Raw genomic sequence first — 23,217 nt, 5'->3', positions numbered from 1 at the left:
TTGAATCAGGTTTACTATTAAGTTGTTTGGAGGCTCCATTTCTAAATGTATGCCATAAATTACTGGCCAAGTCATTAACTAAATTTGAGATATCTTGCTTTTTTGCTATGACTAGTCACAATTCCAATTAAATACATCTGAAATTACATAATTAGTTAAGATGTCTTAAATGTATTTTTACATATGAAGTAGCCTATATGGGATGTGACAAGTGCAAATCCAACTACAGATATCATAAAAGCAAATAATGCCAGGCAAAACTAACTGAAGAGATATTTATAACTGTAGTTTCTGACTAGATAAAATACCTTCCAAGCTATGAATTGACAGCTTTTCTTTTCAGGTATCTCGAATAATTATTCTGTTTAGTCAAAACATCTATTATTAATGTATTACTTTGAAATTTCATTGAAAAAAGAATCAATAAATGATTTTAAAAGGCACAATTTTCACTTTAACAGGTGCACTTTTTGTTCTTCCAAGTTGTTTATAAGTGGTTTGTTTGTACTTAAAAACACAGTTTTTAAGAGTGTACATTTTTTTGTAGACATTTGAAGAAGGCTTCAAGTATGTGGAGTTTGTGTTCTCCACATGACACCCACTGCTGAGCTCTTTATATACAGTGGCATTTTTGCCAATTTTCTCCAGAACACTAGGCATCATTGGAACAACCCTAAATTATGCAGGCAACTGTTTGGACAGCTCTGAACGGTTTGAACTAGGGGAGCTTACACGTAATTCTTAATTTAGAAATTTTAAATTTATTTTGACAAAAGATAAATCCGATAATGCTAATTGAGATTTCTTGGAAGGCCTGGCTTAGATACTTCAAAATGTAACTGAAGATATTTTGATTTGTTATTTTTTACTCGATGTAAATGCAGATATGCTAAATTACTATCCAGAACAGTCAAAATAAAATTACACATTTAGAATGTAGTTTGTCGGATGAAATCGATTATATGTTAAAACGGCCTGCCATAGTTCTTTCCTGGGTCATACGCTATTGTTTTTTGTTTCTTTTTTTTTATGTAGACACTAAAGTTTCACTTTCACTTGGTTTTTTGTGTTGCGCAGATTTTCTATCAGCCTCCAAGGAAAGGTAATTCATTCGTTGCGAACGGAACAATATAAATACTAAGTAATCTGTCAATAGGATTTCCCTTTATGATTTATTTGATGCTACGGGACACAGCAGCAACTGTTTAGTCACGAGAAATGAATCCAAACAGGACAAGTGGCGTCGTTAAATTTCTCCATTTTGTTTTTCCCAAATAGAAGTAATAAATCTCAGAGCTGTTTTTAGGTTAATTATCGGCGTTTAAATGCGGAATAATTACTGTTGTTGTTGATGTTGTTGTTGAACTCCGCTTACGTGTAATGCGTGGCTAATTAATTACGACTTAAGGCAGATTTTAATTGTTTGCGAAGGAGATAAAGACGAGCCATATTTCAACTTCCGGTCTCTGAGTAGAAATAACTCCATGAAAGCTGCTCGTATTTTGTGTTTAACAAAATAGATATTCACTAATGGGGACAGTTATTAAATGTCTGTTTTTCATGGTTTGTAAAATATTAACTTTTATAATCCTTTGTTATTTGACCGTTTAAGTCACACATCCTGCAGAATGAAGGCACGAACTGACGCTCCTGTGATAAAAGCAGATGGGTTGGTTGAGAAAAATAATTACTTTTACGAAGAAGCGATCATTATTTCTTTTGACAACTTTTCAAATATTTTTTTCCAACTTAACTGTTGTTAAGCTGTATTGTAAGTAATGTTTAACTACAGATCTTTAAACTTTTTAGGACTGAACATACCAGAGGTGAGTTAGTTGCATTCACTCAGTTAATTACTTGAGTAACTTTTTGGGAAAACTTACTTTTAGGAGTTGTTTTTCTACACCATACTTTCAAGTAAGAAGTGTTGCTGCACTTTAGTAAAATTATTGGCAAGTTAACATCACTCAATCAAGAACAAGCTGACAAGAATCACACCTGCAGTTTAAATTAAAGTGAGACTTCTTGTTTCTACTCAAGCTACAAGAGGAAAATATAAAATGCTGAAAAATCCTGTATAGATGGATTTATTGTTTCATTAACTTATTTATAATCTTCATACATTATTAAGACTTGCTCAGGCTCATACCCATACAGAGTATGTAGAGGTATGTCTATGTTGACTAAGGTGTGATCTTATAAAGAACTTATTAGAACCAAAATGAAGTTGACTGATGAGTGTTTTTCTGCAGATGAGGGTGGAATGTGAGTCTAAGCAGATGATCTGAATTTGGCATTATGGAGGCATCTGAGGACAAAGAAGAGGAAGTTCCTTGCTCTGAAAGCACTCTATGTATGGAACAAGAGGATCAGAGGTGAGAAGACAATCTCTTACTCTTGTTGTTGTGATGTCGGTTGTTCAAATATTGGACCCAAAAGCAGAGAGGCGGAGGCATAAGCTGAGTTTTGTTGATTTAATGAAGATGGGATGAAAAAATACCAAACACTTACAAAAATTACATAATCCAAGGTAAAAACAAAAACTAACTCCAAAAGAACATTAAACCAGGAGACAAGAGGAGAAACAGGGAAGCACAGAGAACTGAGATGAATAGATATAAGGGTCTGAGGAGTAATGGGAGAGAATGAGAGGCTTAAATCCTGGGAGGTAGAGAGCTAGACAACACCAGGGCTAATGAGCTTGTTCGTTGCAGGGGAGAGCGGTAAGCAGGAGCCAAGCTGAGGGGCGGGGAGAAAGAGGCACAGGGAAACTACATAGATAAACATGGGAACACAAAAGAGTGAGGGAAGTAACATACGGGAACTGGAAATAATTCTAACACTAAGATAAAAGAAGATATGATAAACTAGAAAGAGACAAATACAAAAGGGGAAACTATGAAAGAACCAAAACAGAAATAAGGATGCTCTAAAACAGTGGTTCTTAACCTGGGTTCGATCGAACCCTAGGGGTTCGATGAGTCTGTCTCAGGGGTTCAGCGGAGCCTCTGCCGCGGAGGTAAAGACACACTGTGTAAAGTTGTGATGACGCCCTGTTTTGCCATCACTTGCTCCAGAGCAGTGGTCCCCAAACTTTTTCCTGTGAGGGCCAAATAACTTTTCCCTTCTCTGGTGGGGGGCCGGAGATTGTTGACGGGGGTGCGCGTTTCTCGATTGATTTTTACCCAGAAAGCACATGGGCAAAACCCATGAGTGAAACGGTAACTGGGACTAACTAGTATATATTCCATTGAGGGAACGTAACTATAATATATTAATTTCTCATATGTTAACATAAAGGCTCGTTTTGAAGTATAAGCTGCTACTTACAGGCATTGCTTCGAAGAACTCGACCTGGAATGCGCCGTTAATAACAGACACGTGTTCATCTGCTCTACCGCTAGCAAACAACCGTACTGATCAAATAACATAAAAGTCAAGCAGTTCCCTAAAAGTCCAACAGATGGCAGCAATGCACCCTACAATTTACAGGACACACTTCCTGCTAAAGAGCCCCCTGGTGGTTAAAGAAAAATCCACATATAAACCGGAAAATATAATAAATGAAAAAAAAAATCTGAATGCTCTCTGGTATTGTTCAGGGGGCCGGACCAAATGTGGAGGCGGGCCGGATTCGGCCCGCGGGCCGTAGTTTGGGGACCCCTGCTCCAGAGGATCACGTTACATTGCTTAGCCAATCAGTGCTGCAGGAAGGAGCTCCACTCTCAGCATGGATTTGAACTTGTGTCTTTAATTACTTCAGTAAAGCTCAGTTTTTACCAAATTCTATAGTCTAAATCTGCTCCTTAGTCACATCTTTTCGGGGTTGGTACTGCCTCTAGTGGCGTGGGGGAGGTAATACAACTAATATAATTACATTAATAAATCAGAATACCGCAAATTATTTTCTGTGTCGGGGGGTGGGGATGTGGGGGGGGGGGTTCGGTGAATGAAACTGGGGGGTTCGGTACCTCAAAAAAGGTTAAGAACCACTGCTCTAAAAATAACCAAGGAACACAGAGCTACAGCAACTAGAAGGACTAAACAAAGAAATAACCTAAATAGAATCACTAGAAAAAGATGGACATAGATGCAGAAAAAAGAATAACTAAACCTAAAGTAACAAGATAATAAAACTAGAAACACTATGAGGGGGCTAGAAGGACTAAACAAATAAATAATCTAACTCGGATCCCTAAAGAAAGATAGAAATAGACTCAGACAAATAGGAACAACTGAACCTAGGATAACGAAATAACTAAGAAATAAACATAACGTGAAACACTATGAGGGACCGAAATTAGGAGAATAAGAACAATACAAATCTATCCAAAATAAGTTACCTGAAATAATGAAACTAGAATAACCCTGAAGGGAAAAACTAAAATCAAGCAGAAACACCCAAAAAACAAAAAAACAAAATTCCCAACCCAAAACCTATTGTTCCAAAGTTACATCCATCCGTCTATCCATCCATTTTCTAACACCCTTGTCCCTTAGTGGGGTCGGGAGGGGTGCTGCTGCCTTTCCAGCTAACGTTCTGGGCGAGAGGCGGGGTTACCTGGACAGGTCGCCAGTCTGTCGCAGGGCAACACAGAGACACACAGGACAAACAACCATCCACACACTCACACCTAGAGGTTAACTGGTTTTAGATAAACCAGTTAACCTGACAGTCATTTTTTTGGACTGTGGGAGGAAGCCGGAGTACCTGGAGAAAACCCATGCATGCACAGGGAGAACATGCAAACTCCATGCCGAAAGACCCAAGGCTGGAAATCGAACCCAGAACCTTCTTGCTGCAAGGCAACAGCTCTACCGACTGCGCCACTGTGCAGCCTTGTTCTAAAGTTACAGTGCCTATTAAAAAGTGTTCACCCCTTTGGATGTTTTACCCCTTCCATTGCTTTAAAATAATAAAATCATGATAAACAAAATGCTGATCTTTTTGACCAAAAAGAAAAGATGAAAATCCCCATTAATATCAAAGTGAAAACTGATTTCTACATTAAGTAAAAATATTAAATGTAAAATAAGTTATTGCATAAATATTTGCATACTTTAAGTTGCAATATTTGCAACTTGTGTATGTACTTTAGTACTTACACAAATGTGTATGTATTGGCTGCAGTCACAGCACTGAGTCTGAGTGGATTGATCTGAACCAAGCTTCCACATCTGGACGTGGTGGTTTTCCTCCCTTCTTCCTGCTAAACTGTTCAAGCTGTCAGGTTGTGGTCTTGGCTTTGACTGGGCGAAATTGTTTATATACTGAATTAAAAAAACATCATTTTGACATTATTTTTGTAATAGCTGTATTAAATGCTGGCCAAATAAACAGAAACTTTTGTTTCTTTTCACTTTTTAAGCTTATTTATGAAATATAACAAAACAGCCAAAAAGGGCAAAATATCCAAGGGGTGAATACTTTTTATAGGCACTTTACATTCATTAATCCCAGAAGTTTGTTTCTAACAGTAAATTAGATAAATATCTGATAGGCATTAATATTCTCACCCACAGGAAACAAAAGAAACAAGAACCTGGACCAAGCTGTGTGTCCATCAAGACCAGCCACTCAAAACGGGATGATATCAATTTTAATCTTGACCAACCTTCAGTTGCAAAAAGGTGAGCTTTATGGAAATTTTCTAACTTTGTAATATGAGCCTGACTGAAAAGTTTTCATTCCAAAATGCAGCGGTGAGGGTTTTTTACTTTTTTGTTGGTGCAGTACTCGTCTAAAAAACATCCTTCATAGAGGGATTATACAAACGCTGGTACATGCAAAGCTGCTCTTTAAGAGCGCCTTCCAAATAAACCATTTTGAGTCAAAGTTAGCACTTTTGAACCGCACTAAGTTGCAAAGATGGGTGTGTTCTCCCTTGCTCCCAGTTCAGTGTCTCAGCTAAACACCTAACTTTAGCCTGGCAGGGAGATCAAGTAAAGCCTGATGGGCTGCCAGGCTTATACTACACTGGGAAAAACCCAGATGGGTTTATTTGAACTCCAATGGATGGTCAGTGACTTGAGGTTTTTTTTTGTATCCATCCCGACTTATTCCTTTCTGTAACTTTTTCTCCAATTGGTTGGAGTGTTCTTCTTCATTCTGTAATAGTAGCCAGGAATACTGACTAACCAGATGATGAACAATCCAGACACTGGTGTCTTCATACCATGACAATTTAAGACATTACCACTGCACTAAGGTGATCTCTAATCCACTCTTTGGGAGGCTATAGCACCACTTTGTTGGACCTTTGTTGATTTAGGTCAGCCACTTTGAAGAAGGTGAATATTCATGCAATAATTTATTTTATATTAAATATTTGTATTTATTTATCATCATTTTGTAGAAATCAGTTTTCACTTTGACATTCAGGAAAAGTTTTTCTTAATTTCTTTGATCAACAAAGCAAAATTTGTTGATCTTGGTTTATTTGTAAAAGTAATGAAGAGTCTAAAATATCCAATGGGATGAATATTTTCTTATAGGCAATGTACGATCATTAATCCAAGAAGTTTGTTTCTGACAGTAAATGAGACAGATATCTGACAGGCATTCTCATACGCAGGAAACAAAAGAAACAAGAACCTGGACCAAGCTGTCTCTCCTTCAAGAGCAGCCACTCAAAACGAGATGATATCAATTTTAACCTTGACCAGCCTTTGGGGGTAAAAAGGTGAGCTTTATGGAAATTTTCTAACTATGAAATTGAGTCCAACTGAAAGGATTTCATTCCAAAATTACAACTTTTATCTGTCATATATCTTGGAATATGATACAATTGCATTTCCTTATCAAACCAGTTTCTTACAAATTCATCAACCATCAGATAATTTCAGAACATCTTGCAATGGCAATATTGGTGAAAATTGCAGTGATGACATCTGACTGACTGGAGGTGCAAAAAGAAGCTAGCTTGCTGCAGCTAGCCACGACTGCTAACTTTTGAACATTTAAATGAATCAATGGAAACGAGTGTTGAAGGTGTTTATTGGGGAAGGTGTGTGTGTACTGGGGGAGGTTAGCAGTTGATGATTGATATATTTGCAGTATATTTTGTACAGTAATACTTTATTAATGTGTATACGTATTTGGAAACTCTTCTCTCTGCAGAACATTTTTGAAAAACTGGCAAGTATCCACATAGAAACATATAAACATGTCTGAAGATCTGTCAGGAGCATGTCACACTGACACATATTGTGATATAAAACCATGCAGATGGCAGTGTGCTGCTTGATCACTTAGTATTGGGATCATTAACCACTAATTACTTTTGGGAATCTCCACGTTTGAAAGTACTGGTTTGTCTCGTTCATGTAACATCTTGAAAAAGGAATATAAAAACAGTAGCCTTCTAAATGATTGAACTCGGTTTGCTGCACGACAAAAAGTCATCTTATTGAACATTCATATCATATGAATTTACTGACTTCTATTTTGAACTTGCACCAACATGATGGAAGCTAATTATTTATGATTTCTCCATAGATATGAACAGAGCACAGATGATGGCCAAACTGCCCATGAGCATCTAATGCAGCTAGACCCCATATTTATGGTCGGTATACAGTGGATACTACTTTTTCCATCTCTTCTGTTAATTAAACTCCATATTGAACTTCGTAGGTAATTTGATTTATTTCTTTCTGTTTTAGGAGCTGGAGAAAAAGATTGTGACATTTGTGAAAGATGAGCTGAAGGAGATCCAAAAAGTCTTGAGTCCAGAGGGTCAGGAAGAGGTAAAGGCGGTGTCTGGAAATGGGAATGAAAAGCAGAAGAGCAGCAGCAGAAAGGCGTTTTTAAAAATCGCTGTGAACTTCTTGAGAATGATGAATCTGGATGATCTAGCTGACCTTCTGCAGAACAGTAAGAAAGTTATTTTTCTACAGAAAATATAAATTTAAAAATATTTTTGAAATGCTGGAAGAAAAATCCCTATTAGGGTCTCACTTGGCAAACTCTGATAATGTTAATGTTAAAATACTGCTTAAAAGGCTAAACGAATTGTCACACTGTATTTTCAGATAAGTTGGGAAATATTTTATTTTTTTGATGCAACATTACTTGATCAAGCTGTTTTTTTACATCTATATTTATTGCCAATTTTGGCAGGGTCAGTTCTCCATAAATGTTTTTTAAAGATTGCATCAGCTCTAGTGGACTTTATTTGAGAGTAGTCTGAGAGGAAATTAGGTTGTGAGAGGAAAGGAAGACATGCGGGAAAGGTCATTGGGCCAGGAGTCAAACCCATGATGGCTGAGTGAGAATTAAGGCCTCTGTATATGGGTCATGCTTTGTAATTTAATTGCATATAATTTCCCTCTGGGATCAATAAAGTATTTTTTAATTGAATTGAATTCTATGAAGACATTTCTCTCATTATAAAATCTAGATTTGCTAGAATCAATTATACAATGGCAATCCTGCCATGAATTTCAAGCTCTGGCAGAAATGACTAAGGTCCTAGATTAAGATTCTTCTTGGAAATTTTCTAGGCAGAAACCACAAGGAGGAGACTCTTATGGAGGAACAAAAAATATCTGTTCTGTTGGGGTATTGAATCATATCTTAGTATTTGCTTTTGTGTCAATCACAAAAGCTTTGTAAGGTTGATGTACTCAATCTAGGCAGTAAATTACTTTTAAATTACATTAATGTTCTTTTTTGGTTTTTAGAATCGCTCATCACATGTCAGCAAACACTGAAGTCTAACATGAAGAAGAGGTTCCAGTCTGTGTTTGAAGGGACTGCTAAATCAGGAAGTCCAACCCTTCTGAATCAGATCTACACAGAGCTCTACATCACAGAGGGAGGATCTGGAGAGGTCAATAATGAACATGAGGTCAGACAGATTGAAACAGTGACCTGGAAACCAGACAGACCAGAAAAAGCAATTAGACATGAAGACATATTTAAATCTTCACCTGAAAGAGATGAACCAATCAGAACAGTGATGACAAAGGGAGTGGCTGGCATTGGGAAAACAGTCCTGACTCAGAAGTTCACTCTGGACTGGGCAGAAGACCAAACCAACCAGGATGTCCAGTTCATGTTTCCATTGACGTTCAGAGAACTGAATCTGTTAAAAGATGAACAGTTCAGCTTGGTGGAGCTTGTTCACCACTTTTTTAGTGAAACCAAAGGAATCTCCAGGTTTGAAGAGTTAAAGGTTGTGTTCATCTTTGATGGCTTGGATGAGAGTCGACTTCCACTGGACTTCCACAACAATGAGATCCTGGAAGATGTAAGAAAGTCCACCTCAGTGGATGTTCTTGTGACAAACCTCATCAGAGGGAACCTGCTTCCCAAAGCTCACCTCTGGATAACCACAAGACCTGCAGCAGCCAATCGGATCCCTCCTGAGTTTGTTGGCATGATGACAGAGATTAGAGGATTCACTGACCCACAGAAAGACGAGTACTTCACTAAAAGGTTTAAATATAAGAAGCAGGCCAGAATAGTAATCTCCCATGTAAAGAAATCCAGAAGCCTCCACATCATGTGCCACATCCCAATCTTCTGCTGGATCACTGCTACAGTTGTGGAAGACATGTTGAACAAGAAAGATGGAGAAGATCTGCCAAAGACTCTGACTGAGATGTACATCCACTTCCTGGTGGTTCAGACCAAACTGAAGGTCATCAAGTACGATGGAGGAGCTGAGACAGATTCACACTGGAGTCCAGAGACCCGGAAGATGATCGAGTCTCTGGGAAAACTGGCTTTTGAGCAGCTGATGAAAAGAAACCTGATCTTCTATGAATCAGACCTGGTTGAGTGTGGCATCGATATCAAAGCAGCTTCAGTGTGTTCAGGAGTTTTCACAGAGATCTTCAGAGAAGAGAGAGGGCTGTACCAGAACAAGGTGTTCTGCTTCGTCCACCTGAGTGTTCAGGAGTTTCTGGCTGCTCTTCATGTTCATCTGACCTTCATCAAATCTGGAGTCAATCTGCTGGAAAAAGAGAAAATTAAATCCATAGATCCTGAATTGGAAAACTTTAAGTCTGCAGAGATGGCTTTCTACAAGAGTGCTGTGGACATGGCTTTAGAAAGTCCAGATGGACACCTAGACTTATTCCTTCGCTTTCTACTGGGTTTTTCACTGGAGACCAATCAGACTCTCATGAGGGGGCTGATGTCACACACAGTAAGCAAACCACAGAACAATCAAGAAATAGCACAGTTCATCAAAAAGAAGATAAGTAAAAATCTTTCTGTAGAGAAAAGCATCAATCTGTTCCACTGCCTGAATGAACTAAATGATCAGTCTCTGGTGGAGGAAATCCAACAATATCTAAGTACAGGAAGTCTTTCAGCACAGCAGCTGTCTCCTGCTCAGTGGTCAGCTCTGCAGTTCATCCTACTTTCATCAAACAAAGATCTGGAGACATTTGACCTGAAGAATTACTCTGCTTCAGAAGATGCTCTACTGAGACTGCTGCCAAAAGTCAAAGCCACTAACAAAGCTATGTAAGTAGCTTTGTTATGACCTAAGTTTAAAATCTCCGGCTGGATAGTTTAGCTTATTTTTATTGTACGCAGTTCTTTAAATGTCCTGTGAGTAAATATATTTGCCCATTTGTCCATAACAACTGGAACTTTGAATATCTAGCAAGTTATTTTCACAATTTACCGTCTATTAAAAGAATCCCCCTCAGATTTATTTCACTCCCTGCTATTCTGGGGGTGAAACCCTTATGATCATGCCACTAAATCAATACCTGCAGGTAGACCATCACTGATGTAACCCTTTTTTTTTTTTTACCTCTTGTGGGTTAGTGTCATAACACCTGAGAGTACCCTACTAATCTGTCAGTGTCACACTACATCATAATGTTTTCAGTGTACTTTATTTTGTGGTGACTTCCTGCTGCACTGCACTGCCTCCCAAGAGAATTTAACGCAGCAGGTTTCTTTAAAATACATAAAAATGAAGAAAAAAATAAACTCTGTATTTTTTTTTCTCTTTAGACTCAGTGGCTGTAACCTCTCAGAGAAGAGTTGTGAAGCTCTGTCCTCAGTTCTCACCTCTCAGGATTCTTGTCTAAAGGAGCTGGACCTGAGTAACAACAACCTGGGCGATTCAGGAGTGAAGCTGCTCTGTGATGAACTGAAAAGTCCAACCTGTCAACTCGAAATTCTCAGGTTAGTTCAAAAATGTCTAAATTATCTAAAACATAGGAAGTGGGGCAGAAAATACTCTAATATAATAGGTAAAGTAAGGTAAGGTAATTTTATTTATATAGCACATTTTCAGCAACAAGGCAATTCAAAGTGCTTTACATGAGTTAAAAGGAAATACAAACAAAATAACAAACCAAAGGAAAGAAAAAAAACCGGAAAGAAAACTAATCTAATGTTGTTCACAATTCACTTAGTATGTAAACTAAGTGCTCCTGTTCAGGGTTGCTAAGTATCTAATACCAGTTCTAAATAGCGAGAACGCTACAGTTTCTGATAAAATAAGCTAAAGAGTGACTGATCTAATTCCTTTTCTGGGTTAAAGTGAGTACTCCACAATTCTAAGTTTGTTCTAAATCCTTTTCTGGGTTAAATACTCATTTAATAACTATTAAATGTCTGTAAAATCGTCTGATTTTGGTTTTTAAAGCAACAACTTAAAGCATTTCTAACTTGGTCAGTGACAAACTCAACCATGTCATAAAAATATGTGATCTAGAACAGTGATCGACAACCTTTTTATTACCGCGGACCGGTCAAGACTTGGCAATTTTGCTGCGGCCGGGTTGGTGTTCCCGGCCTGCTAAAGCCTTTTTTTTTTTTTTTTGTCCCGATTTTCCCTTCACGACAATCTTACAGCGTCCTTCTGTATGTGGTGTGTTACGTGGTGGTGTGTTGAATATGCCCGTTCTAACATCGAGCATATTCAACATTGTCTTGGCCCTTTTATCGCAGCCTGTGGGGTTTTTCCCTGACTGGGAGTGAGAACACAGCCTGTTGAATGTGACAGGTAGCCAATCAGAAAGCGCGGTGACGTAAGAACGGAGGGGAATCCCAAACAGCTGACATATCGCAACTGCATTCCAGTGGACATTGGAGATATGTGGAAATGTTTATTACTATATGTAAAGGTCATTATTATATATGTGGTTATGTTTATTCAGTTAAAAATGTTAACTACGAAAAAACATAGTCGCCTCCAAATCATTGTGCAGCAAATAGAGCGGCTGCTCCCTCCGCCTTTTATCAAAGGCCTTTTCTTTTTGTTACGTCTTTTATCTCTTAAAATGAGTCCACAAACTATCACTATTGTTTCTACATCGTCATCCGTGTTTGGTTATTCTAAATTCCCGCTGTGTTGGGGGTTTTACTGGATCATCCTCTGGAATTAGGATGTTCGTGACTGGAATCGGTTCGAGTTGCTCCTGCCTTGTGGCTGAACACGAACCGATCGAACCTGTTGGACTTTTATCAGCTCTGTGGTCACAGAGGTTTGGAGAATCGCAGACAATTCTTAAATCTTGCTGTCTAAACCAGACTTAAGACTCACAAGCTCTACTCGTCTCTTTTCGACCACTGCCCAAACGCTCTGACTCTGGTCGCTATGGTAACATTTACACATCCTTTCAAAATAAGATACAGATGCGCAACAAAAACGAACATTTTATTTTCGTAAACATTTTAACCCTTGTGTTTACAATGGGGTCCAACCGACCCCACACCCGTATCACTTGTATCATTTGCCTTAGTGCTCGTACGCACAAGGGTTAACTCACGATAATGACTAACGGGAGCCCTGAGCTTGTTTCTCTGCAACGAGACGGTCCCATCAGGGAGTGATGAGAGACAATGACACCCGAAGTGTTGCTTATGCACGGCGTTCTTGGTCTCTACGTGGCGAAGCAGTTTGAAGCTTCATTGCCTATCGAGCCGGTCACTGCAGATCATGCAGAGCGATCTTGTAATGTGGGACTCATCTACCGGTCCAGGGTAAATCCATCCTCCTGTCTCTTCTCTTGGCCTTTTCCCTTTTGCAAAGAAACTTTCCAAAGACATCTGATCTGTTTCTTACTCATTTTGCTGCTTGTGGGCTCAGCGTTGGCGCACAAGACGTAACCTAGAGAATCCGGTTAAAGGATTTTCAAAATAAAATATCCTCCAGACTCAAATAATACATAAAACGGAAATATTTAATTATTTCTTGCGCGGCCCAGTACCAATTGGTCCACGGACCGGTACTGGTCCCGGTCCACGGCCCGGGGGTTGGGGACCACTGGTCTAGAACATGCTTGTTAAAGAGATTTTTTCCTACACAGTAAGAAACATAATGATTAACTTATTGAAGAAGGGATCATATTGACCTCCTTTTGAGGTGGAATTTATGATAAGTATTTGGTGCTTTACAATGGATGGTATCAACACAAATATTTTATAATCATTTTTGATTATGAAAATATATTATTGAGACAAAACACCTTTAATAAACTACTTGTAACTAAGAATTTATATTAGTCAATGGTAAACTGCAAACCACTATGAAAATTGCTGCTTAAAAATAAGCAGGAAGGTTCTCAGTCATTTACAGGGCATTATTACTAGTTGCTTTTGGTTTAGATAGATTTATGTGTGTTTTTGTGTCTGCAGGCTTTCTGGCTGTCTGATCACAGAGGAAGGCTTTGCTGCTCTGGCCTCAGCTCTGATGCTGAATCCCAGCCACCTGAGAGAGCTGGACCTGAGCTACAATCATCCAGGAGAGGCAGGAGCTCAGCCTCTGTTAGCTGGACTGGAGGATGGAGCCTGGAAGCTGGAGACTCTGAGGTAGGAAAACCTCGACTGCTGTTATTGAAACATCTCTCTTAAAATTATTTTGTTCCTTATGGGTGTCCATATAAGTTTAATGTAAACAGTAAATGTGACTCAATGAGTAGTTATAGTTTCGGCTTTCGCTTTCTCCTGTTGAGAACTGTACTCGTGGTTGAATAAAAATGTTGAAACATATACCAGTATTCAAATACCAGTGAAAGCTATCACAATGTAATTTCCTCATATACATGATAAAAGACTGATGTGAATCTCTTGCCTCTTCCAGGTTGGATCCTGCTGGAGTCCAGTGGTTAACACCAGGCCTGAGGAAGTGTAAGTGTGTTTTTCATGTGATTTATGATACAGTGGCACATTAAATCATTGCCAAATGTTCAGATCACTAATTTCTTAGTCATAATGGAGCTGTTAAAAAATAACCAGTCAATTGGTCAGTTCTTCAAGCTGAATCATGTTTCTCCTGTCTTTCAGATTCCTGTCCTCTCACAGTCGACCTGAACACCATAAACAAGCACCTCAAATTATCTGATGAAAACAGGAAGGTGACGCGTGTGGCAGAGGAGCAGCCGTATCCTGATCATCCAGACAGATTTGATCTGTATCAGCTGCTGTGTACTGATGGTCTGACTGGTCGCTGTTACTGGGAGGTTGAGTGGGGTGGGAGGGTCTGCATATCAGTAAATTACAAGGGAATCAAAAGAAAGGGAGAGAATGATGACTCCTGGTTTGGATTTAATGATAACTCCTGGTGTTTAATCTGCTCTGATGATGGTTATGCTGTTTGGAACAACAGCAAAAAAATAGCTTTAATCCGTTCATCCTCCTCCTCCTCTTCTGCCTCTGGCAGAGTGGTTGTGTATGTGGACTGTCCTGCTGGGACTCTGTCCTTCTACAGAGTCTCTTCAGACACACTGATCCACATCTACACCTTCAACACCAAATTCACTGAACCTCTTTATCCTGGATTTGGGTTCAGGAGTCGTACTAGGGTGTCTTGGTGCACATTTCAGAGTTATCAGACATAACTTTACATGTGTTTTATCCAATATATAGGTTTTCAGATTAACATAATATTGGCTGTTTTCAATTTTTTCCTGTTACTTTCTTTAAAAAACATAACTGTTGCATCTTTACAGATAATAAGTAAAATTAATTTTACATATTACCTTTCACGAGATAAAAATCAGCAGGTTCTTCACAATAAACTAACACATCAACCGAAGAGCAAAAGATGCTTATAAAACAAGAAAAAATAATAAAAAGCACATAAAAATGGAACCCATAGAGTCCACCAATCTCAAGTCCAAAGCAAAAGAGTTCCAGAGTCCGAGAGCCTCTCAACTACGCAACTGGGATAACATTGTTACTTGTTCTTTTAGCAGAAATATGACTATTTAATCTGTGACAGACTGGTGACCTGTCCAGGGTGACCCAGCCTCTCGCCCGGAACGTTAGCTGGAGAGGCACCAGCTGTCATAATCCGTGTTTCTGTGTATTTATTTTTAGGGTTTTCTGTGTTCACTTTACTTCCTGTGAGTCTCTGTCTGCGTCTTCCCCGTTGATTGCTTCCCATGTGTGTCTCATTCCTTGATTACCCTCCCTGTGTATTTAAGTTCACCTGTTGTCTTTGTCTCTGGTCGGATCCTCGTCATGTGTTCCTCGTGTTGCTGTTCCCTGTTGTTCTGTACCTTGGATTCTATCATTAAATTCATCATTTTCATCTACATCCTGGGTCTGCCTGCGTCCTCGTTTCACCACCACCAAACCACATCGTGACACCAGCACCTCCTGACCCCACTAAGGGACAAGGGTGTAAGAAAATGGATGGCTGGATGACTATTTAATGAAATCTGTAATTCCTAACTTAACCAATTCGATAAATGAACGGCGGTGATGATGATAAGAGTTCGTCCTGTAACCGTTTGTTCTCTGCTCCGTCTGCCTATCTCATTTTGTACTTGTGCCCTCTGGCCACCTGTCTGTTGGTGGTGGTTAGAGAGCCTGCTTGAGCCTGGAGCCTCCAGGCAGCTGTTATCCAGTAGCTTTCTGCCATCAGCATGAATGTGTGTGTGAATGGGTGAATGACTGAATGTAAAGTGAAGGTCTTTGGGGTCCTCTGTACTCGATAAAGTGCAATACAAGTCCAGGCCATTTTATTTACCGTTAAATTAATTGTGATTTTTGCCATCTGAACTGAAAACCTGTATAAAAACATTAGCTTTGAAATAATCTGTCAATGTATAATAGTTTATATATCTCTAATAAAAAACTGTGATGGTTGAAAATGTCTGCTTTATAAGTCTTCACAAGTTACAAGAAATCTTGGAGGTGAAAAGAAAAATGCTTGTTAGAGAGGGAGTTATGGATCAGAACATGTTGAGCTGCTGTTAGCTGAAGTGCAGGATGGGCTGTGAGAGAAATCTTCAAACCTAAGACAATATCAACTCTTAGGATGGGAAAAGTCTAGTAAGAGCCTGTGATTTTATCTTCCAATCAAAACTGATCAAACAGAAAATAATAGTGAATAGCGGGATGATCAGAAGGATTAGCAAGAGGCTCGCACAAATAGTTGTGGAAACGATTAACAAGAGTGGATGAGAAGAAATAAGAAATTTATGAAAACCTTGCAAGGTGAGAACAGAAATGCAGAGTCAAAGGAGTCTGTCAGTCTGATCTGGCTTCCTTTCATAGGTTCTGGTCAGAGAAGAGAGACTTGATTGGAGAATAGGTGTGAATCCCTGATTGTTATGTACCAGGGATTTTGTGGAGCCCAACACAGATGGTCTGGCCATTTGTCTATCGTTAAGGAAAGGTGGTTGTTCTTTCACGCTAAAGAGGATAAGTTCTACGTTGAGGAAGTAACACTTAGAGTAGCGGTTCTCAACGTGGGCGGTACCGCCCCCCAGGGGGCGTTCAGAGTACAGCAGGGGGCGCTGGCGGACATTTTTACAAAAGGGGGGCGCTGGGATGCCTTTGGGGGGCGTTTGGTCAAAGGTAAACTTTACACTTTAAATGCACAACAATGCCAGTTTAGACTTTGAGCAACTTGATAAAACTGTATTGTGTAACATTAAATCATGCTTGGCTGCAATGATATACATGGCAGCTCTTCTTCTATTCAGTGTTTGTTCTGTTAGCTTCTTGGCGCAGCTCCGTTCTCTTGCTACTGGTAGCTAAAATCACGATACTCACTGTGTATCCCTCTGAAAAATGAACCCATTTAAATATAGAAATCCCTCCACGGTGATACCACGATAGAGAGCGTTCATTTTATAGCGTTAACACCGGAGCTGTAAGTGGTCCGGTATGAAACGTGGGTGATAGAACAACGGTACCACAGCACTTTTAAATGTCAATAATCAGAATACTGAAATTGTTTCCGTTGTTTTAAAAGGTTTATGTCAGTCTGCCTTTTCCCATCGATACGCTTCCCGACCGCCCTGCACCTTAGGGGGTTAAAAAAAAAAAAAAAAGAAAAGACGCGCATATTGCGCAAAACTCTGAAACAGGAGAAGCGGGACATAAAACGGAGCGACGAACTAGATGTGAATTATGGCATAAAAACAGAGAATCGGACGCTGAACAGTGGAAAATCAACACATGATGTGAAACATATAATGGTTAGGCGGCGCAGCAGGTGATGAGTGAAGATTAATGATGGTGAGCGTCAATAAACGATAAAATAAATCTAGCAACAGGAAAGAACTAAAGTGGACATAGCAATAAACCAAGAGAGGATAATATTAATCAAAGGAAACAAAATGGAAATGAATGAATAACAAAATGCAAGAATAAACTAAGAAACTAAAGTAAATACAGAGGAATAAACTGGTATGGCAAGACCTTTCGAGCAATAATTAATAGAGAGGACTGTATGGCAAGAATAAACAGACACTATTTCCAGATAAAAGGTAAAAATAATATTGTTGAAGTGTCATGGGTTTGTTGAGACCACATCTAGGACTGAGAATAAATATATCTTACAGATCATAACAGTAAATAACTTATCACTTATTCATGTTTTTAATTAGATTTGATTAAGAACCAGATTTGTTCTTTGTAATTTCTGTCCAGTAAAACTATTAATCTATAAATCAGTAGAGAGGTCTGTATGAAGATATAATCCATGTTTCTGTCTCATATTTCTATGGCATTAAAGGACCTGGAACTTTTGTTTTTCCACTGAAAGCTCTGGTTTGCACACTAAATGCCATGTGGGTGAAATTTTATGGATGATACTCTGATGTCCCATTCTCCTGAAGGCAGCACAGAGCTGCACCACCAGAAACCGACAGAAACACTGAAGAGAAGAAGAGCTATGATTAATGTAGTTATGGTTCTATCCATGTTTTAATGTTGCAGAGCTCAGTCGTTTTGCAAATAGATCAAAGTTTAAACTGGCATGTTGTTCATCTTTTATCTGATCATTTTGTGGAATATTTAACAACTAGAAAATGGCACAAAATAAGAATTTTTTTCCACTCTGATTGGCTGCTGTTAGGCCTACAGATTTTAACTTGAATGTTCATTGCATTTTTTGTAGACGCCTGTGAAAATAATTTCTATTCCCATTACTTTTTTGTTCTCTGGGAAATTATTTTTGATGATAAATACAAAACAAGCATAAAAATCAAAACATCTACAATAGTGATAGTAATATTAATGATAAAATAATGGTCAGTGCAAAGTAGCCTGCACATTCTTTGGTGCTGGGCGGTGAGGGACCTGGATAAAGGCTAGGGGGGCGTTGGCCCAAAAAAGGTTGAGAAACACTGACTTAGATAGTCTCCAGGATCAAGGAGCTCTCCCCTGCTGTTATATGACACTGCAGAGGTCTTGAGAGCAGCTTGACCAATATCATGGTAAGACTATGTAGAAATACCTAAAGCAGAAGAGGGGTGAGGAGCACATTATAAAATTTTCCATTACACACCAGCAGAAGGTAAGGTAAGGTAATTTTATTTATATAACACATTTTCAGCAACAAGGCAATTCAAAGTGTTACATGAGTTAAAAGCAAATACAAACAAAGGAAAGAAAGAAAGAAGAAGATAATCTAATGTTGATCTAAATAAAGTATGTAAACTAGGAGCTCCTGTTCAGGATTGCTAAGTTTCCTCTGGTCTAATTCCATTTCTGGGTTAGAAGAACAGGAGTCTGAAAAATAGTCTAACAATGTTGATCCAGAAGTGTCTGGGTTTCTGGTCTCTGCATCTAAATGGTGAGAACTCGACAGTTTCTGATAAAATAAGCTTAAGAGTGACTAATCTAATTCCTTTTCTGGGTTAAAGTGAGTACTCCACAATTCCAAATCCTTTTCTGGAAGGGGGGAATTCTCCAGGTGGCAACAAGGCCATGCATCAAGACCTCTGGAAACATCTTCAGTGAAGGGAGAGGTTCAGCGCTTTGGATAACTACACTACAACAAGGTCAAGAAAAATAAATAAAAATGTTATTTTACTTTTAGATTATTTTACTTTTAGATTATTTTACTAGTCATACTTAAAATAACAATTAGATTTGGAATCATTACAATCGGGGAGTCGTTGTTGTTGTTCCCATCACTTCTGGCAGATTTCCGTGTTTTTGTTGGAGATAAAAACGAGTCATACTGGAACTTCCAGTGTCTGAGCAGCGATACTTCCCTAAAGATAAGAGTCCTGGAGAGCTTCTCGGATTCTGTTTAAAAGACATTTTCATCAATTGAAAAACAAGCTCACAAGACCAACAGTTTATGTTCAAGTTTATATTGAAGTGAGTCTTTTTGTTTGTATACAAGCTATGTTGTTTTGTTATTTTCTATTGGCTGAGCCTTTTGTGCCATGTAGAAGATACAACAAAAAGTAGATATTGTCACTGGAAGTATTTTACCCTGTTGTTGCGCTCTAAAAAAGAGCACTCCAAATCTACTCAATAAAATTAAGGCAACTCATTACAACCAATATTATTAATTAAATTTTACTATGTTTAGATTTTAGTCAAAGTTCATTAACTTCGACCTTTTAGTAATTTAATCTAAGTACATTGAAATATTAAATTATTTGTTATGATTAGTTACTCAGTACTTAAGTAGGCTTTTTATGAAATACTGTACTACTCCAATAATTTCTCAGATGGCTACCTTTTACTCATACTTGAGTAAACATATGTTAAAGTAATACTACTTTTCTGTGAGTACAGTGTTAGATACTTCACCCACCGTTCATAAAGCTAATAATGTAATTTAAAAAACTTAAAACAATGAAAGAAAAAAATAAGATGCTGAAAAACTCTGTACACCTGGAGGAATTTTTAGTTTGTTTATAGTCTTCATATAAAGTAAGGTAAGGTAATTTTATTTATATAGCACATTTTCAGCAACAAGGCAATACAAAGTGCTTTACATGAGTTAATATCAGCTGACATTATGTTTTCACCAGCCTTACTTATTTTTCTAGTTGACATCAGCGTTACTTTAAATAGATTTCCCATTACTCCTTTATTTGCATTGAAGGCAGTGGTTTGTAAGAGAACTCTATTTTTTGTTTTGCATGTCTCTTCTCTTTGCACACATGCCAAACAACTGATGTGTTGTTTTTATGTTTTGAATCCTGGTTAAGGCTGTAGCATGTAACTTCTGCAAAAAAGAACCTTTCTTTTATGTATTTGTGACTGGCCACAGCAAAAGTTGGAAAAAGTTTTCTCAGTGTTTTGAGTTATTTACAGATGCTAAGTTTTCTAGACAAACACATTTGTTTCAGTTGTATTTACCCAGAATTCCCTGCACTGCAATCCACTTCCTTGTTTTAGAGCGGTCTCCAGTCTGCTTGGCATTCAGATATGCATTCGGGCTACACTGGAGTTCACTTCAACCATACCGAGACCTAGGTTTTAAGGCAGATCAGAGTTCGATTGCACTTCCACACCTCCCCAAACAAACCGGACTTCCAAAACAAACTAGTGTTCAATTACAGAAGACCAAACAGGGCTGGTGTGAACGCACGCTGAGGTTATTATCTTTGAACCAAAAGAGGAACGATAACTAGAGTCAACACACAACTTCAGTTATTAAAGATGGACTCTGACCTGAACCTTCAGAGCCACATTAAGAGAGTTACAAAGTTGGCCTTCTATCACCTGAAGAACATTTCCAGGATTAGAGGACTAATCTCTCAACGTGATCTAGAGAAACTCATCCATGCGTTTATCTTTAGTTGTATTGATTACTGCAACAGCGTCTTCACAGGTCGGCCTAAAAAAATCAATCAGATCCGCAACCCTGCAGACCAGAAACATCTTCTGGTTCTAGTTCTGCTCTGCATCCCCAGAGCCAAACGAGGAAAGTTGGCATTCAGCTTCTATGCGCCACAAATCTGGAACAAACTTCCAGAAAACTGCAAAATAGCTGAAAGACTGAGTTCCTTATTTCATATCGAAAAACCCTTTGATTAATTATATGTGAATATTGATTAAGTCTAATCTTCATTCAGTATTTTATAAAGATTATTCTAGATGCTTTTGATGATGGTATTTGACAAAAGGTAAAGTTATTGATTGCCATTTGCAATATATTTTTATCAGTGACGTGCGGTGAGGTTCATTGCTGGTGAGGTACTGACATGACTTATATAGACAATATGCATGTTATTAGACGTACGGAAATATCGCGCAAGCATACAACGCTGGGGGGCAAAAAGACTAATCATTTACATGCCATCCATAGCCCCGTTAACTCAGTGAAACTTAGAAATGTAGGTATTGATTTCGTGCTATGATCCACAGCAAAATTATCTGTATTGGTTAAGCTACGCAGATTCGTTGCCATAGCAACTGACAACAATGCCACTTCATGTTTTAGGATTTAACACCAAAAAAAAACATTCAAGAATTTTGCACACAGAACATTAAGTCTGTTGTAGTAGTATGTTTTAGGCTTAATGTTTAATTAATAAATAATTGCTGTGGTAGATTAGCTACCGCTTCTACTTTACTGAATTATTTAGACATACAAACTGTAGCCCACAAAACGCACATTTCATTATACAACTAAACAAAAACATCTTATTGCTGTCTTACCTTTACTTATCAATGAAATCCATGCACCGCTAATTCTGCACAAAAATATCCGTTCATCCAAAGCCAAGTCTATCCTTGGCATGTCTTTTCTACTCCGGGTGATGTTGAACCGTCAGATAAGGCTTCTGCATGTTGGTGTTCCTTTTAAATCCTGAATATACCCAATTTGGGTTGTGCTACTGGTGTATCTGGAGTGTCTGCCAGCATTCTGAACAATCGTTCTAAAGGGAGGTTATGCTCAGATTTTCACACTGCATTGATGATAAAACAAAGGCATGAATAATTATTTCATGAGGTCATGACTCAATACAGATTAGTTTAGCAGTGAACTAATAAAGTGGGAATTCAAAGTAAAATGGAAATCAAAGATTTTGTCAAAGTTAACAGACTTCTTGGTTGTTTGGCAAAATCTTCTAAGTGTGCTGTTAATAAGACATGTTTTTTTTCTGATGTACTTCTTTGTTCTCTAACTTGATGAAATCTTGTTTAGAATTAATGTTTCTCAGCTGGTATTCACTCACTGAAGTCACTGTAATGTACTCTACCTTTATTGTTTACAGATTTGTTTGAATTGCAGTATATTCTAATCAGTGACGTATGATGAGGTTCATGACTGATGAGGCACCAATTCTCCCAGAGTTGGATGTACAAATCCAAAATAGAAGCTTATTTTTCAATTTTGACCATAGCTGATTAAATCTTTTAAATGTGCTTTAATCAATTTCATACAATTCAACAATATGTTAGCAAACATAATGAAAGAATATTTAAAATATGGTTACGTTTGATTGTTATAAATGTTAATGTTTTCGTTTTTCTGACCTCTCTCTTTTCTGATCAAAATTACATTGTAATCTTATCTTCATTTTTATAGGCAGCTATCAGTCTCTAAGTGGAATATCTCTGTCTATCTTTTGTAAAAAAAAAAAAACATCCTTGCTTATCTCTCATTTTTCCTTAAGTTTTAAAATCTGGCAACCAAGGAGGTCAATTGCCTTGACCGGTTCTGTTCCAACTGTATTTTTGTAATTTTCCAAGTGTTTCAGGTTTTTCTAATTGTAAAAGAAGAGCACCTGTTGTGTCTGGGGCTCAGCACTGCCCACTGTCAGTAAGGCATAGTACTTCAAGCCTCGTCCTGCACATTTGTACATTTGTAGCCAAGCAGGAAGACTAAATATGCCACACACAGTCATTAAAAATATTAGACAGACTGGAATGTTAACCCAATTAGCATGTGTGGAAATAAACAAGAATACTGGCAACATAAAGACAGACAGCAATGGGCATGTGCCAACTGCCTGTTTCATTCACTTTGTGTGACACTTTATTTAACCAAATTCTCATTTTCAACAATGACACAGGGCCACTAG

At 38.2% G+C, this 23,217-nt stretch overlaps 1 protein-coding gene across 1 annotated transcript; it reads left to right on the top strand.

Moving 5' to 3' along the window:
* The first annotated feature begins 811 nt into the window (after positions 1-811).
* LOC148154179 (NLR family CARD domain-containing protein 3-like) lies at positions 812-16,077 on the top strand. Its single transcript, XM_088015315.1, has 11 exons — positions 812-1,102; positions 2,253-2,375; positions 5,524-5,631; positions 6,576-6,683; positions 7,499-7,568; positions 7,666-7,876; positions 8,686-10,480; positions 10,982-11,155; positions 13,616-13,789; positions 14,061-14,107; positions 14,264-16,077. The coding sequence occupies exons 2-11, from the start codon at positions 2,299-2,301 to the stop codon at positions 14,815-14,817; spliced, it is 3,318 nt and encodes a 1,105-aa protein (XP_087871441.1). The 5' UTR covers positions 812-1,102; positions 2,253-2,298; the 3' UTR covers positions 14,818-16,077.
* The last annotated feature ends 7,140 nt before the right edge of the window (positions 16,078-23,217 follow it).

Source organism: Poecilia mexicana, unplaced genomic scaffold (assembly GCF_051168715.1).
Source record: "Poecilia mexicana isolate PSO_F unplaced genomic scaffold, ASM5116871v1 scaffold_18, whole genome shotgun sequence".
Lineage (NCBI taxonomy): Eukaryota > Metazoa > Chordata > Actinopteri > Cyprinodontiformes > Poeciliidae > Poecilia > Poecilia mexicana.
This window is presented reverse-complemented; position numbering and strand designations above follow the sequence as displayed.

Bases quoted from the DNA above. Each gene is read 5' to 3' on its own strand.
- LOC148154179 (XM_088015315.1), top strand. From the start codon at position 2,299: ATGGAGGCATCTGAGGACAAAGAAGAGGAAGTTCCTTGCTCTGAAAGC. The intron at 6,684-7,498 runs GTGAGCTTTATG...ATTTCTCCATAG, and splicing joins CAGCCTTTGGGGGTAAAAAG to ATATGAACAGAGCACAGATG. The intron at 11,156-13,615 runs GTTAGTTCAAAA...TTGTGTCTGCAG, and splicing joins TGTCAACTCGAAATTCTCAG to GCTTTCTGGCTGTCTGATCA.